The sequence below is a fragment of the Gracilinanus agilis genome, chromosome 3 (genome assembly GCF_016433145.1).
Source record: "Gracilinanus agilis isolate LMUSP501 chromosome 3, AgileGrace, whole genome shotgun sequence".
Taxonomy (NCBI): domain Eukaryota; kingdom Metazoa; phylum Chordata; class Mammalia; order Didelphimorphia; family Didelphidae; genus Gracilinanus; species Gracilinanus agilis.
Genome location: NC_058132.1, coordinates 628,707,476 through 628,725,185, shown reverse-complemented (window position 1 = coordinate 628,725,185; position 17,710 = coordinate 628,707,476). Strand labels below are relative to the sequence as shown.

Genomic DNA, 17,710 nt, shown 5'->3' with positions numbered 1-17,710 from the left:
AAAAAAAAAAAAGCCTAACACCCAGAATGAAGGATAGAAGAGTCCTCAAGGACTCTGCCCTAGTCACACTGCATCTCATTCTTGTTTTCAGCTGCAGATGCTTCATAAGGAAGATGACCAGGATAGTGAGAAGACTTAAAAGCATACCAAAAGAGAATTCGTTGAAGGAAGTGGGGCCATTTAGCCTGAAAACACGCTGGGGACATGATAATGATCTTTGAGTATCTGAAGGGGATGCCCGGAAGTTAGAGCTATTTGGGGGCAGAATTAGAAGCAACAGAGAGGCTGGTTTCTGGCTCAATGTTAGGGAAAATTGCCAAGGAGTAATGGAATGCTGCCTTGGGTTCTCGTGATTGTAGGTCTTTGGTCTTTGATCTCCGACTTTGGTTGGTCCCTAGATCTTTAGGTCTCTGAATCTTCCTGGCTCTTTAGGTCTTTGGGTCCTTGGGTGGTGAAGGGAGGAAGGGAGGTCTGAAGAAGAGGGTGGTAGGATTTGAATACTTCCTGAAGGCTGTGAAGGCTAACACATCACCAAACACTGATAATAAGAAAGCTGCATCAAGGGCAGTCACTTCTCTGGTTTGGCAGTGGCCAAGCTGAGCCAGAGGGGTTGTGAAGAACAAGAGCTCCAGCTTTACTAAAGCAATAGCCTCCAGGCCTTAGTGATCATAGATTATAGATATTAGATTTTATTTTAATTTTTTTTTATTTTAAACCCTTAAGTTCTGTGTATTGACTTATAGGTGGAAGAGTGGTAAGGGTAGGCAATGGGGGTCAAGTGACTTGCCCAGGGTCACACAGCTGGGAAGTGTCTGAGGCCAGATTTGAACTTAGGACCTCCCGTCTCTAGGCCTGACTCTCGATCCACTGAGCTACCCAGCTGCCCCTAGATATTAGATTGACAGGGTTTCCGATCCCCAGTCCTTGTCCTGATTATCCTTTCCCTTATTATAGATTACAGATAAAGTGTTTAATAAGTACCTTCCTGAGTGGTCTTTATATCACGACACCCATGAAAATCCTGATGACAACTTGTTGGGACCTTGTAAAGGATATCCCTATTCTCCCTTATCTTTGGGGAGTCTTTCAATTTTGAGATTCTACTAGTCACTCAACTGATATCTATGGACCAATATATGCAAAGCATCATGGCGGATACAATGATGAATCGGTCATGGTCCCTCTGTGTATGGATGGGAGCTCTGCACACACACTCCAGATGTCAGGACTGGCCCAAGAACCACCATCCTTGTTCAAAGTGAGTAGAAACAGACAAAAAATTAAGTCTCACCAAGACTTCCATCTAGTGTGTTAGTGGGAATAAAAATTTTTTGAAGTTCTGCCTTTTTTTCTCCAAATTCTTATTCAGGAAATTCCAGAATCCTCATCTAAGAAATTAGTCCAATTCTAATTTAAGGATGAGGAGAGAGTACTTGGCCTGGAGTCAGAAAGGTCTGAGTTCAAATATGGCCTTTGATACAAATATGGCCCCACTAAATGGGCAAGTCACTTAACCCTGTTTGCCTCAGTTTCCTCATTTATAAAAATGAACTGGAGAAAGAAATGGCGAACTGATACAGTATATGTGCCAATAAGACCCAAAATGGGATCATGAAGAACAGGGCACTACTGAAATGACTGAATGATGAAAATTCAAAGATGAAGAAAAGGATCTTCTTTCTTTGTTTTCCATCCCCTCAGTTTTCTCACCTACAGAATAACCATATGTCTATATCGCAGGATTGTTTCGAGAGCCGAATGTGCAAACCTTAAAGTCCTGAGTAAACCTCAGCTATTACTAGCTGATAAGGAGCCCTGGCCCAGCGAATGAAGAGATACCGACTTTGGGGCATTCCGGCTCCATCTCTGGCACCATTTAACTTCTCAGTGGTCAAGGCAAGCTCAGACTGTAAGAGGCAGAGCAGGGGCCAACCTGCCTCCGAAGCCGGAATTCTGTTATCTGAGAGTTCCCTTTACCGATGAAATCATGAGTCCCACCCATATCCCTGTTATTGGATGTTTTCCCCCCAAATGGAAGTCTCCATCGTAGTAGAATAGGAAATTTTAGAGCTAGAAGGGAAGATCATCCAGCTCTTATTAAACGATTAAAGTTTCGCCCCCAAACGAATACAGGAGTGAAAGAACCAACAAGGAGACGGAGTGAAACGCCTTTCAAGAAAGGGAAAGATCATCCAACCCCTCCGTTTCTGGATGGGTAAACTGAGGCTCGCCAGGGTTCAAGGGCCATAGATAAATAATAGCGGAGCCGGGACTCTCCAAGCTCCTGCAGCTTTGAGAAAAAGCTCTTTGTTTTCTTCTAGAGCTGCCCCTTCCCAATGGCTCCCCCTCATCTCCATAAAGCTTTCCCTTGGGACGAACAAATACAGTGCGGCAAAAGAAATCAAGGCGCTGTTCACGGCCAAAAAGGTACGACTCGCTCCACATCTGCCATGAAGAAAGAGGGACGTTTCGCCGACCGTTCTCGGAAGTCGGGATTGGCCTCAGCGATCACTGCACACGCTCTTTTTCGTATTGAATTTAGAACTCCTAGCGAAGGAACCAAAGGGAGACACGCGCACGCACGCACGCGCACGCGCACGCGCACCTTGCTTTCTGAGAGGTCAGCGCAATGTAATTAAGCCCAGGAGTTAACGAACCAAATCCTCTTAGTGCCCCTTGTCACTTGGGATAAAATGACCGCCTAAGAAGGCTTTAGCAAATTGGAGGAATTAAGACTGGGGCTCAGCTCGCATTGGAAATAGCCCAGCTCTGTCGGTTCTGGCCTCTGCCTCCTTCCTCCCGCCTAGCGCCCCGGCGCTCCCGGCCCCGGGGAGGCCCACTCACCCTCTGCGTGATGGGCTTGCCATCCTGGATCTGCACGGCCAGGCCCAGGTCGGACAGCCGACAGTTCCCGCGGTCATCCAGAAGGACGTTCTCGGGCTTCATGTCCCGGTAGACGATGCCCAGGGAGTGGAGGTGCAGTATTCCACACGTGATCTGTGCCGAGTAGAAGACGGTCCTGTTTGCGGCCAGGCCCCGCTCCCCCACATGGTAGATGTGGTACTTGAGGTCCCCGCCGTTCATCAGGCTCATGACCAGGCACAGGTGGGACTTGCTCTCAAAGGCATAGGCCAGGGTCACGATGAAAGGGCTATTGACTTTCTCCAGGATTTCCTTCTCTAAAAGAGCCATCTGTTCCCCCTTTTTCTTCTTTAGCCGCTTCTTGTCCAGCTTCTTGCAAGCGTACATCTTGCCCGTGTTTTTCACTTGGATGGCGCACACCTTAAAAAGGAGGGATGGAGAGAGCTCATGAGTGCAATTGCGTCTGTAGGTGCGGGGCAGGGAAAGGAAGAGGCAGAAATGGGAGTCCATTTTATTTTTACTGATAAATTATTGCCTATTAAGCTTTTAAAAATAAATTTCCATCGGTAGTTTTTTCGTACTTTATAGTAATATAAAATGATGATATATAATGGTATAAAAGGATATAAAATGATTATAAATGATATAAAGAGATTAAATGAGATGAGAAATTAATGGAGAGGCTAACAGGAATGAGTTCAATGTAATAATACTTTAGGATTCATTTCTCATCTTTTCTCTGAAACATTTTTCTAGACTTATTTAGGACTCCCACTCCTTCCCTAAGTAGGGGGAAAATGCTCTGAAATACATGCCAGAAAGCCTCCTTTCCCAAACCGTAGGGATATAAAGTGAGGCCAAGGAATAGACTGTGGCCCGATGGTCTAGTCTCATTTAGTCTTCCTATGCCATTCCTGTGCCAAGGTGGCTAACCAGATGATGGGTGGTGGTGTGAAATCCTCCAGGTGAGGCATGGAAGTGAGTCCTCCTTCTTACTCACAGTAAATTCCTTTGGTGGCCAAACCCTTCCTACTCTGCAAAACCCCATCTCCTGCTGACCCTTCAGAAACACTTACCTCCCCAAAACCCCCCTTCCCCAGCACTCGGAACTCATAGAAATATTTTTCTGTTATGGGCTGCTGTTCAAAGGCTTTCCACTGCAGAAACTTGTCAAAGAAGGGGCTCGCTTGGAAGTCCTGGAAGGGCTGATTCTGAAGGAAGGCCATGGTCTCTGCCTTGGCCAGCCCCACTAAGGATGCGTGTTCCTTCTCAGAGGCCGCCTGGCACCTGGCAGCCAGGGCAGGGCTGAGGAAGGGGAGCTGCCCTGTTGGGGTGCTGGCCTGCGCACAAGCATTCACCAGCTTCTTCAGAGTGCTGTCCTTGGTACTATCCTCTTCAGCCAGTTCCCAGGTGGACACCTCACTGAGGAAGTCCACAGCCTCTTTGTAGATGGGCACCGTGGCCAGAAAGTCATGGAAGAGACGGCGGCCGATGGGCTGCTGCTCACACAAAGCCTCAAAGTGAGGGGGCAAGAGCTGACGCAGTTCTGTACAATGCTCGGGGGTTGGCAGTGCCAGGCTGCGTCGCCGCCTCTGCATCTCCTTGGTGTCTCCATCTCCTGTGTTACGGGCTTGGAGATAGGCTGTGTTGGCAATAAGGTTGTCCAGACCACCCATGTCAACCATGGCTCTGGGACAGTGCGGTGCTCCCCAAGGACAAGGAGGAAGGTGTCCGAGGCTGGGGAGAGGGCCCGTGCGGTTATGCCTGATGGTCCGTTGGCAGGCTTTGCAGGGGGATATTGCTAAACAGGGCTGGCGTTAAATAACCTCTGGAAGGGGGGATTTGCACTAAATCTCTGGGAGAAGGAGGGGGAGGTAGGAGTCTATCCTTTATGGAAAGCATGAGGCTTCTCAATTAAGGAGCTTTGGTCTGGCTATCTATAGCTTAAAGGAAAGATGGCATCTCAAACAACTTCCTTATTCTGTCCCTTAGAGCAGAAATTGCGTTCCCTACAAATCTCAAATTATAAACAATCCTACATATAATCGTTTAAAGGGAAGAAGAGGAAGGAGAAAAGGCTTTTTCTTTGTCTGATATCCTAGCATCCCAAGACACTGTAGACATCCTACTTCCATTCTCTTGCCTCTGTATATCTGCGTGGACCAAACTCTATTCCTATAAAGCATTATCTCTTTATTCCTGTCTTCAAAGTCCAATTTAGATGTTTCTTCCTTCATGAAGCCTTCCTTATTCCCTCAGCTGAAAGTGATCTCTCCAGAAGTCTCTCTAAGCACCTGGACCCTTAGGTATTGTCTGACTCCTCTCCACCTTCCAGGGCACAGGGGAGCTCGGTACAGTTGTAAGAGTGCAGGACTTAGGAGTCAAGAGATTTGGGTTGGAATTCTGCCTCAGATACATTAGTTATATAAAACCCTTAGCCAAATTCTTTAACCTCTTAGCATTGTTATTCCCCTGATAAAGTCCTCTAAAAGCTAAAATGGGCCAATGATCAGAAGAAAGGATACATTTCTAAATAATTCTAAATCTAAAAATCTAAAGATTAAAAATTCTAAATAAATTTCTAAATAAATAAATGTTTATGGCAGATTTGTGCCTAAAATGACCAGTATTAATATATTTTCTTTAAAGCTTCTTGTTGAACTTTGATTATCTCCAAAAGGTTGCATCCTGATCTCTCTTCTTCTTCTACAGTTTCCCTTTGTGTACATTCCTTTCTATAGCTTCAAAGAACAATTCTAATAGATGATTTCTTTATCTATATATCCACTTTCAATCTCTTCCTTAAAGAAGTCCCCTCCAGTCCGGTATCTCTATCTGCTGAAAGTTTCCATCTAGATGTCCCATGCATGAAAACCTCAAATTTCAACATGTCCAAAAATGAATTTAACATTTCCCTTTCCAAGCCTTTTTCTAAACCTCTTTCCCTATTTCTGCTGCTCAAGTCATCCTCCTCCCAGTCAGCTAAGCTTGGGCCCCTGGTTTCATTTTCAGCTTTTCCTCACTTGTCCAATTGGCTGTCAAAGTCAGGAAATCTCCACAGTCTCTCTCCTATGTCTATCTCCTCTGCTTCCCACACTGTTACCAACTTAGGTCAAATCTTCATCATCCTACTGTAAGAATTATCCTGATTCATACTCCTTCTGTTCCTTGCCTGCTTCAATCACAGACCTTTTCCTGCAGGTGACAAAATAGATTTAGAATGTATAGGTTGAGCAGTATCACTCTCCTGTTGGAAAACTTTCAGTGGCTCCCTACTGCTTACAGGAGGAAATACAAGTTACAGGGCCCAACATTTCAGACATTCCACAATTTTACTCCAACCTACCTTTCTCAATAAGTCACATTCTCTACAAGAGGTCTTTCCCAGCCCATAATCTTAAGGACATCTCTCCATCCCGAATTGATTCCTGTCTATAACTAAACTATCCCCAATTTATCTGTCTATAACTTTTTAGAAGATAGTTTGCATTACTGTCTCCCTCATCTGACTGTGAGCTCCTTGAGGAGAAGGGATGCATTTCCCCTACATGACCTCTATGTTCCACACTAAATAAAACTATGGCTTTTCCTCAATTTAACTTCACTTTCTCCTGCCACTATCCATTTAAATGAACCAGCATCTATCTGGTAGTGGAATGACCTCTTCATCTCTGCCATCAAAGGCCAGTTTAGGTCCTTCCTCTTCCATGAAACCTTTCTCATGCCGTCAGCTTAAGGGGATCTCTCTCTTCTTAAATTTTCCTAGCGAACTTTGTCTGCATCTCCCTATCTTGTACCATAATTTGTTTGTATAAATGTTCTATTTCCACACAATTACCCCTGTCTCCCTCATTTAGATTTTTTAAGTTCCTTTAAGTCAGGATCTAGCATTCATCTTTGTACCTTCGGTGCCTGGCACCCTACCTTGCATACAGAAAACGCTTGATGTCTATTGAATTGAATAAAAAAATATACCAATTAATAAAACCCATGGAAGCAAGAAAGATAAACAAATGAAGAAACAAATTCTAAAGTATAAAAATAAAGGAACTCTGTACTAGGTACTTTGAATACAGTGGAACCCCTATGAAACCCAGTTGCCTCTGTTCAGTTTTTTAGCTTGTTATTTCATGTTAGAGTCCCACTTAGGTTCAAATATTTGGACCTAAAGGGACCTTAGGAGTCATCTCTAGTGACTGAACTCCTTCTTCTTAGCCTTCAGCTTACAGATGAGGAAGCTGAAGCTGGGAAAAATGGCTTGTCCAAGGTCCCACAAGGTAACCACTATCACAAGGGTGATATCTGATGACACAATGTTTCTAGGAACAAGATTTGATTGATAGCATATATATCTAAATGTGAGTTATGAGGAACCACTGGTAACTTTTTTTAAGCCTTACCTTCCATCTTGGAACCAATACTGCGTATTGGGTGAGTTGCCATGGGTCACACAGCTAGGAAGCATCTGAGGCCAGATTTGAACCCCAGACCTCCATCTCTGAGCCTGGCTCTCTATCTACTGAGCCACCTAGCTATCCTCAAGATGGTACTATTTTAAGTTATGGCCCAGCTACATATCCTAATCATCTACTATGTATGGAACCCATAGAGGGCATTGAAAGTAACTCCAATGGTCATTTCACATTCTCCATCCTTTTGTCTAAATAAAAGATCTCTCTGAGGAGTGCAAGAGTCACTGCTGTCACAGATGGCTACCATTTAAGGAAAAGAAATAAGTTTAGACAGAGATCAGGATAAACACTGTCATTCCAAAAATAACAATCTTCATTTTACAAGGAAATGGTCCTTGTTTGTTTCCCCCACCATCCAAAGGAGGTAATAATAGTTGAAACACAAAAGCACTCAATATCATGCTGTTTTGGCATTTAAAAAAAATCTTGTTAGACTTTTCCAAAACAAAAGTGTACATTCTGCCAAAACATCACGATTCTTGGCTTGGCCACAGACCATTAGACCCTTCAAAACAGGTGCAGTGCTTGACTTCACTCTATCAAATGCAACATGTTATAATGAAGTCATGGTTGCTTTTTGCCCTTTCAGCAAAAGAGGCAAATCATTTCCACTTCAGGGATGAGAAATCTCCAGAAGAGCTTCAAGAATTTCCTATATTTGCTTTTGGAACACATACAGACTGCATCTGTGCTTTCTCTTTATGTATTTTGCCTAGGGTTGCAGGTCACAGATGAGGACAGCTAAGATGGATAGTCCTGAAATAACATCCCATTTCTGGGAAGTTAAGGTGCTGGATTAACCTCAATGTCCATTCCCTGACAATAAGTTGTCTTCCTCTCCAGTTGAGATGACTTAAAGTGCAATGTAATAAAGATGTTCTTTAAGGAAATGGACAAATGTTACAGAAAGCTGGGCCTTACCACTAAAAACAAAACAAAATCCTAAACTGCACTGTTGCAAATATACCAGAAACGCCTGAATTCCAATCCCAGCTAGCCTTACATTAATCACCCAAAACCTTTTTATGTAATTTTCTTGTAAATAAAAAGACAAGCCCCTTAGGGGAAAAGACTTGAGACTAGATTTCATTGAGCTGAAAAGAATCCTCTTGTAGTCCTAAACTACCTGCTGAGAACTTAATAGTATTTGAACAAAAAAAATGTAGGGATGACAAAATGTCAAGTAATGCACAGAGTAAATGGGACTTCTTTGGGTGGTTAAATGTCCACATTGTCTTTAAGGCTATGTCTATGTTAACTAAATAAACTGGTTAATTTAGAAGAATAGCACTTCACAGATTTCTGTCTACATCTGGGGAGTGCCCTTTTAAAAGTAAAGATTTTTAAAGTATGTTTCAGCTCTTTAAAAAAATTACAGTTAAATCACTTAGCTTCAAAGACATAGCAAAACTGCTATGCATTGAAGAGTCACATCATTAAATACTGGAGATGGATGACACTGAGAATTCCTGCTTTCCAGACTCATATGTTTTTCAGTAATGTTCTAAAAATGAGAAATAATATACTTCAAATGATTCCTTCTGATCCTGTGACCTGAGATTGTAGGCAAGGGTGATATGGTGGGAGTGAGAAAGTTTGGTCCTCCCTGTCCTTCCTAGCTACCAAGAGAAGCTGCCAGACAACAGGTGATTTATAGGTACTCAGTGGAATTCATTCATCGAGTTTATAAATTTTACATTAGAACCCAGTGCCATAAACTAGAGGAGTTTAAATTACTCTCTCAAAGAAATAGCTGAAATTCACTGGTGCCATTTCATTATAAAACCCATTTCTAGATCATTAGTTTTAATTGGTAGCAATTAAATTGGCACATTCCTTATTAATAAGGCAGCGTGGTAGAGCAGAAGGAATCCTAATTCTGGAGCTGGAAGACAGACCTTTGGAATCCTGTTGTGGGCCAGGTCACAAATCTCTCTGAGCCTCGGTTTTCTCATCTGTAAAACGAGAGGGCTGGACAAGATGACCTGTAAGGCCTCTTCTGGCTCTAACTCCAAGAAGACAGCTCAGTCTTATTATGTACATATTGTGCATATAACTCCAAAATCTATTGTTTCACCTGTCAATAGGAAATCTGACCTGCCACAAAAGCTAAATGATGAAGAGGAGGCAAGAATTCAGAATGTGACTCTACTTTCCATGTAAAAAGTTACAAGTTGAAGTAATGACATTATGGCAACTAATGAAGTCATGACTATATTCTATCACAATGAAAAAAAGACCACTTTATAGTTTTTCATAGTTAAAAAAAATCCTTAAGAATTGACCACCAAGACCAATGGACATAGCTTTAACATCCTTCATTCCAAGGCAAATTTCAAAGTCCCTTAATCATCATTAGCAAAAGTAAATAACCACAGTGGATATATTTATGAATAAGGAGTAAGGCTGTTGAGAAAGATGAGTAATCAGGATATATCAAAAAAGAAGAAACTTATTGCAAGTAGTTACAAAATAAAAAAGAAAATTTGATGTTCATACAATGAGCCTTGAAAACAAAAATGAATCACTCTCAAAAAGTTGCTTAAAAACCAACCAAAAAAAAAAAGAAAGAAAAAGAAACCCAACAAAGTCAGGGAAAAGTCCAATAAAGTTCTATGAAATAAAATATTTAATAGGTGAGACCTTATTATCCAAAAAAAAAGACCTTGGGGTAATATGAAAAGCAGAATTGGTTGAGGTGGGTGGGCATTTGGGGAGAGAGAAGGGAATCTTGGACTACTATTTTGGACATTAACACAAAAGATTTTCTATCATGGAATGGGGAAATAATAGGTCCTTGCTACACAATTTTGGCAATTCCCCTGGAAAACTATTTTCAATTTTCACATTCAATGAAGAATAAAAATAATTAGGAGACTGAAGAAGTTTGTTCATAAGGATTAAGAGCATTAAGCGTGTAGAATCTAGCCAAATGACCTTTGGGGCATTGGGTGGGTTCAATTTGAAAATATTATAAAGTAAACACTGAAGGTAAGAGTTTAAAAGAGGGCAGAATCACTTAGACCATTTCTACAATGGCAAATGAGGCAGGGAATCCACACACCAACCACAGAGCATGCCAGGGAATTGGAGATCATTCACTTTGCAAAGGAACCACATAGGATGCTGGACACTTGCAGAGAGGACCCTGAACCTAGAGAAGACCTGCATTTCAGTCAGAGGGAGGTTCTTCCTTGGATAGCTCTGGAGGCCATCTTTTGGGGATTTTAGCTCACAACACCTGCCATTTCTAATTACCCTGACGTCTGAAAGAAATGGAAGTTGGGGGCACAGCAAGTGGTCAGATCCATTGCCGGCAGTTGATTGCAGAAGTGACCATGTGCAAAGTGTGAATGTGAAGCTGGTGGAAGAGGCCGTAGCAATCCCAGACTTTATAGAGGTCTAGCCTCCCATTCAGGTAGAAGTTTTGGTTTCTGGGCTGTTTAGGTGAAGCCCAAAGTCATAACACAAGGGGGACGGGGCTCACAAGAAAAAAAAAAAAGGCAAGATCCAAGCATGACAGGAAATGTAAACATATACTAGAAACGAGAGAAAATGCCATCATGGAAAATAATCAGCCACATGAACGGATGCTGAGCAAAATAAGCAGAACCAGGAGAACACGGGACACGGGAACAGCAATATCAAGGGAGGACCATCTGTGAAAGATGGGAAAATAGGACAAGGAACATAGCTATCCACCTCCAGAGAAAGAATTTTCACCTTATTTATTTATGGTTTTATTTGAGGGTTTGGGTTTTCTATGAGTATTCTTTTACAACAATGACCAATATGTCTTGCATGATAACACTTGTATGACCCAGATCAAATTATTTACCATCTCTGAGCTGGGGGGGGGGGGGGAAGGAAGGTAGACAATTTGGATCTGATCATTTCAGAAAATCTATGTTGAAAATTGTTACTATATGTAATTGAGAAAATAAAATTATTTAAATACAAAATAAAAAAGGAATAATTCGGTTAAGCAATTGCCTTCATTTGCAAATGGTAGCAAATTCAAGATGCTGCATATCCAAGACTTGAAATGATCTAGAAGTGGTCTAGACTGGCTGAATTGATCTGAAAAGGGCCCTCATCTTTCCAGTTCAATTCCATCAACATTCTTATTGCTCTTCTCCACTCTTTTTAATCTTAATTCTTTATTGCATTGAAAATGTAGAACGCAGAGCTATTTGAAATTTTCTGACTGGAACCACCTGAGAAATCAACCAATGAAAATATTTTGTTTTTTTGATATGTTCAGTAAGACAAATGAAGAATCATGGCTATGTTTCATGTCCAATGTAGATGTCAGATGACAAATACAATTTAAAAATCTCACTCTCAGCAAAGAACGATAAACCACTAGCTGGAGGAAGTGCTTGTGGATGAGACATTTCCAGGTGGTTTCAGGGCCAGCCTGATGGCCTCGTCTGGGGCTCTGGAGCTTTTCTGCATGGAGCCCTTGGGGCTGTCCTTGGCTCCTGGCAGCAGCAAGGCCATCATGATAATCCATCCATTGATAAGCACACAGAGCTGTGCCAAACAGATAAGGTGATGTACCTAGAGGTGCCTTCCCAACCCCAAAGTCCTCTATAAATGCAGTAATCTGCTGATGAAGGAACAGAATGAGGGAGTCATACCAATGGAAAAATTGCACCAGAAGATCTAATGTTGAGAATGAGCTGAGGCCAAAAAGGAAAGCCAAGAGAATTTTTTTTGTACGACGTTAGGCAAAAGCCTATCAGAGAAGAGAATCCTAAGGAATGGCAGAACTGCCTTTCCCTGTATCCTCTGGGGCTAAGTGTGGGGCCTGGCTAAAGGGATAAAGGTTCCCAGTGGCTGCTTTTGGTAAGTTTAGGCAGCCATCAACTTCATTATTAGAATGGATGAATGTGTATGCTAAGGCACTATTGGGAATCTTTAACACTCTTATCTGGGGTTTCTCATTTGATCCTCACAGTCACTCTGGGAAGTAGGTACTATGATGATCCCTATTTTACAATTGAAGAAACTGAGGCAAACAGGTGGAATGACTTGCTCAGGAATCACTAAGTGTCTGAACTCAGATCTGGACGTCCGTCTTCCTGACACTAGGTCCAGTGTTCATTATATACTGTGCCACCCAGCTACTTTTTGGTGAAACGCCATGAAGAACAGAAGAGGTACCAGATGATTAGAGAGGGTAAATGTCTTATTATTTTTTTTTAGGAGAGAGATTTAGGGAAAAATGGATTCTGTAACTACAAGCCAATGGGCATAATCTTTTGGTAGAACCATTTGTTCAACAAAAACTGAAAATTGGCTTGGTAGAAATATGCTTTAGAGCAACATTTCATGCCAAATCCTAAAATAAGTTCAAAATGGATAAACAAACAATATAAAAGGTCACACAAGAAACCTCAAACTCAATAGAAACTTGAGTGTGAAAACTCCCATTTTAATCCAAAACAGATTAAAATGTATTTGGGAAATGTTCAACAAAATAAGCAAAAATACAATACTCAATAAAAATACAATATACAATATAACTTAGATAATGCTGATGTAAAAATACAATATAACTTAGATAATGCTGATGTGTGACTTTCCAAATTAATAGGTCATCTCAGGGCTCTATTTCTTTTTGAGTTTGGCACCACTGGGCCACATTATTAAAAAAATAGAAATGAATTAAGAAGTATCTTTTAGATATAAAGTTTTGGGGAAAATTCATAACAAGGAGATCACAAAAGGCAAAACAGTTCACTTTAACTATACAATTTTAAAGTCTTTGCATGAACAAAATTGATGTAACTAGTTGGTTGAGGGAGGAGGGACTTTGCATTAGACATAACTGATAAAAGTTTGATAGCACCCAGGCTGACAGATAAAACCTAAAGGCTCCAATGATGGAATAGTGGTAAGGAAGGAAGTCTTTCCTGAGGACTCTGATATGAAGGGAACAGTGTTTAACTGTCTCTAGTGGAGAGGGGATTTTTCCTCTATAAAGGAGTCATTTCTTCTGCCAGGAAGTGCAGGTGTGGGCATTGATCAGGGCTCTGAAAGGTGGACTTCCAGACTGGATCAGCTCTCTTGCCTTCGTTCTCCCTTTGGATTAATTTGCTGAGGGCCTGTGTTCTTGGAAACTCTTAATCATTGGGGGAACAGAAGTGAACTCATTTGTAAAACATCCATTCCCCTTCCAGCCAGTCAGGTTAAACCAGGCAGCCTGGGCTAGTATAGTGTAGAGTCCTTCCCATCTACCAACCCTTGGACCCATTCCCTAGACCAGTAGTGTTAAGAGTGACCATTTTCCCCTTAATCTTACCCTTTTAACTTATTATTAAAACTGTTACTTTTAACTTCCTGTTGTTTCATTTCCATAGTAAGTAGGTGTCCCTGGCTGATATAGTCTGAGAGTCAGTTGGATCCCAACTGCCACTCACTCAAACTGTCACAGCCCATTCCCATGTCCTGTGTTTGTGAGTGTGGGTGTGATTTCCCTATTTGTATTTGTCTAAGTTAGTTATCCCTCTTCACCCAAACATTCCTCCTTCTCCCCTTCTCTAAACTCAGTGTTTAATTTACCCGTTTACAAAAGGGAAGTAATTAAAAACATGTAAGACTGTTAGCTATTACCCAATATATAAGTGGACAAAAATATGAAGTTTTCACAAGAAATGCAAGTGATCAACAACCAGATAAAAAAATACTCCAAATAATAATAGAAATGCAAATTAAAGCTTAGGTTTTACCTCACTGCCAGTAAATTGGTATGGTACAGGGGAATTTAGAATTTTTAAAAAACTGATTACACTATTCATGCTCTATCCTAGGAAGAGCATTATTGGGCTCATATTCTAAGGAGGTGAAAGACAAAAGGGTACGGTTGTGCACACACCAAACCTGTTATAATTGCAGACACAGTATCATGTTAATGACTAGAGAACCAGGCTCAGAATTAGGAAGACTTAAATCAAGATTTGAGTCTCTAAGTGTAGGATCAGACAAGGCCTTTTTTATCAGCCCTTGGTATGTCGGGGAACTAATTAAATTTGTGGTTTACATTGAAGCTGCTGATTGTCTTGAGTTTCTATACCAGGAATTCCCTAATCTGAGGAAATCACATCCTTCAATCTTCTCAGGGCAGAGGTGGCAAAACTCTGGTAGGCTTCTGCTACCAGACAGTCAATACGAGGGTGTGTTTGACTGAGCTGTAGTTCTTGGTTACAAGGGATGGTTCCATGAATGGGGGGAAGGGCAGAGAGAAGCTTACTGGGAAATGGCAATGTTATTTTCTAAAAAAATCAATAAAATGTTATTTTGAAACCTAATTGTAAATCAGTAATTTGACTCTTTATTTTTTGGGGGAAAAAATTCTAGAATGTGTTCTAGAATGGTTAGTGAACTCCTAGAAGAAGAAATGGTGATCCCAGAGAGCAAGCACCATAGCTTCATCAAGAAAAGACCACACCAGATAACTATATTTCCTTTTTTGTTAAGGTAACTATATCGGTCCAGCAAGGAAATACTATATAGATTAGCACAGCATTTGAGTTTTGCACTGTTCCTGTGGAAACAGTAGACATGGGTTAGAAGAGTTTTAAATCCATGAATAGTTGAGCCAAAAAGGTGGTCATTCATGGTTTGATATTAATCTCAGTGGGTCTCCGTTGACTGTGCTCAGATCTTTGCTGTTCAAATTTTTATAAATGATACAGATAGCTGTAGAGATGGCACGGTCTGAGGTGCAAATGACTCAAAGCTTCAAGGGACAGCTAACACATTGGATGAGTGTTAAAAAAAAGTCATTCACAAATGGCATGACTAGGCAGTAGTGCGTCTGATGACTGGCCACCCAGAGGCTCGATTTTTTGGAATAAGAAAGAAACAGTCTTGTACTCTGCCCTGCTCACATCATACTTGGAATACTGAGATCAGCAGTGGCTGCTACATGCTGGGAAGGACATTTATAAGGGATCCACAGGAGAAGGGCCTCAAATCACGGGAGGAACTAGGGATATTTACTTGGAGAAAAGAAGACTTTGTAGATAACAAGTAAATATGTTTCATAGGAGAAAGCATACTGTAAAATATAAAAATGTTTTGAATCATGTTAAATACAGCTTCTTTGCTATGAAACTTTGGCTCCCTACAAGGCTCAGCACAGGTATCAGGGCCACCAGAAAAACTCCTGGCCTAAGTTTCTTCAGTTTTAAAATGAAGAAGCTGAATAAGATGTCAAGTTGTGTCCCTTCTAGCTCCCAATCTATAATCCTAGTTTTTTTCTGCAGAATTTGGGACCTGTGAGTTGACTCATGTGTGTATAAATATCCAGTTGTCCATAAAAATCAGTCTGTTAGAAATGAATTCTACCCAATTTACTTTGAAAAGCCAATGAAAAGCACAAACAATGTAGAGGAGTCAAGACCTATAAAATCTCTTGGAGCTCCAAAATCATGACCAACATATACATGCAAAAGCACCTAGGGACAATGAAACTAGAGGAATATTTCTGGGAACTTATTTGGTAAAAAATAGTGGTTTGAAGTGATGTTATAAAGAATACTTTAACAGCAGTTAGTATATGCATATATTAACTAGCACCTCTTTAGTTCTTTAAGGTTTTTTTTGCAAAGCATTTTACAAATATTTCATTTTAATCTCACAACCCTGAAGGTAGGGGTTGTTACCTCCATTTTATAGATGAGGAAACTGAGGCCAAAAAAGGCTAAGACCCTTTCAGGGTCCCACCGCTAGTGTCTGGCTAGATGTGAATCCAGGTGTTCCTGGCTTCAGGTTCACCATTCTATCCCCTGCACCATCCAGCTGACTAACTTCAGCTGCCTGTAGTTTCGATATACATACATCTCCAGACTAAAGCCAGTTTTGTCCAAGGCATAATTTATCTTCTAGTAACAGGTACCCTCAGAGTTACAATTACATTTTTTTTTAAACCCTTGTACTTCGGTGTATTGTCTCATAGGTGGAAGATTGGTAAGGGTGGGCAATGGGGGTCAAGTGATTTGCCCAGGGTCACACAGTACAATTACATTTTTATATGAACAGAGTCAACATAGTATTTCTACCTTTCTTGCTCTAAATTTTTTAAAAGCCAATTTAAAAAATTTTCACTTTCAACGAACTATTCTAAAGCTATCTAAAATATCTTAATGTTCAAAAATCTGACAACTTGTAAAAAGTTAAAATTTTTTCTTACAAAACAAATATGAACTTCTATTTCTATATTGAGTATCTGGGCTTATAGCTACTGGTAAAATATTAAGACATAGATAAACCCAATTTATAGTAAGCCTTATCAAATAGTATTTTAATAGTATATTTAGATAGTATTCTAAAAAACAACCAAAATTTTACATTTTAGAATGAATGTATATTCTAGGTAAGGTAAAAATTCTGATTAGACAAACATGGCCAAATACAAGTTAACTTTTAAGTTTGTTAGTAAAAAAAATACTACTCCCCCACACCCCAATGAGGAGATGCTGATCTGTCTCAGGAATTTCCATACCAGTGATTCCCCTAAGTTGTAGTATATGATTGTGATGGAATACTACTGTGCCATAAGAAACAATGAGCATGCTAATTAAAAAAAATTGCAAAGAACTAAATGGGATAATGAACAGTTAGATTTAATGCCTGAAGAATAAAGTTACCTCCAGAGAATGAAGTAAAAAATGGAAACAAAAAAGACATCTACATACATATGTTTCCTGAATGATGCCTTCTATGATGTGGGGAGGGCAGGTAGGGATTGAGATACTAGCAAATAAATCCTACTAATAAAATTTAAATTTAAAAATCACATCTCTAATAAAGTGACTCCACAAAATGATGAGAAACTTAAAATGATTTCAAAATGCAGATAGTGCCCAGGAATTTTTCTTCTAGTAAGATAATTTTTTGTTTAAATGCAGTGACAGAATTCTGGGAAGATGGCGGCTTAGATGGAGCAAATTTTAAGACCTCCTCACCCTTTCCACACCAAGCTAGAGAACAAAGTGCTTCAAGAAGAAAGAGGACCAAATCTAACAACAGGACAGAGCAGGGGATCTTACTGCTCAAGAGGTATGTCAAGAAAAAGGCTTGAATCCTTGAACTGTTGGGTCTGAGGGTATAAATGTAGTGACAATTAAAATATATATTTGGAATAGCCAAAAATGATTGAAGAACCTGGCCCAGAGAATTTAAGAGACGTGCCCAAGGCCATACTGCTAGAATTCAAACCCTGGTCTTCTGATAACAAACTCAATATCATTTCCACTACACCTACATGCCTCCATCATGAAGAAGAGTACTGTGCCAGACAGTCAAGAGAGAACTGAGTTTAAATTTTATCTCTGATGGTAGCTGGGTGACCATGAACGAATCAT

The 17,710-nt window shown here is 40.6% G+C and overlaps 1 protein-coding gene across 1 annotated transcript in view; it reads right to left on the bottom strand.

Annotated features, from left to right (window-relative positions):
• GRK7 (G protein-coupled receptor kinase 7) overlaps window positions 1-4,547 on the bottom strand; it is a 34,858-nt gene extending 30,311 nt beyond the window's left edge. The window contains exons 1-2 of the mRNA XM_044667607.1: window positions 3,939-4,547; window positions 2,845-3,282 (exon numbers count right to left, since the gene is read on the bottom strand). Of these exons, the coding sequence (XP_044523542.1) occupies window positions 2,845-3,282; window positions 3,939-4,547 (1,047 nt within the window). The remainder of the gene's footprint in view (window positions 1-2,844; window positions 3,283-3,938) is intronic.
• Window positions 4,548-17,710: the final 13,163 nt, after the last annotated feature.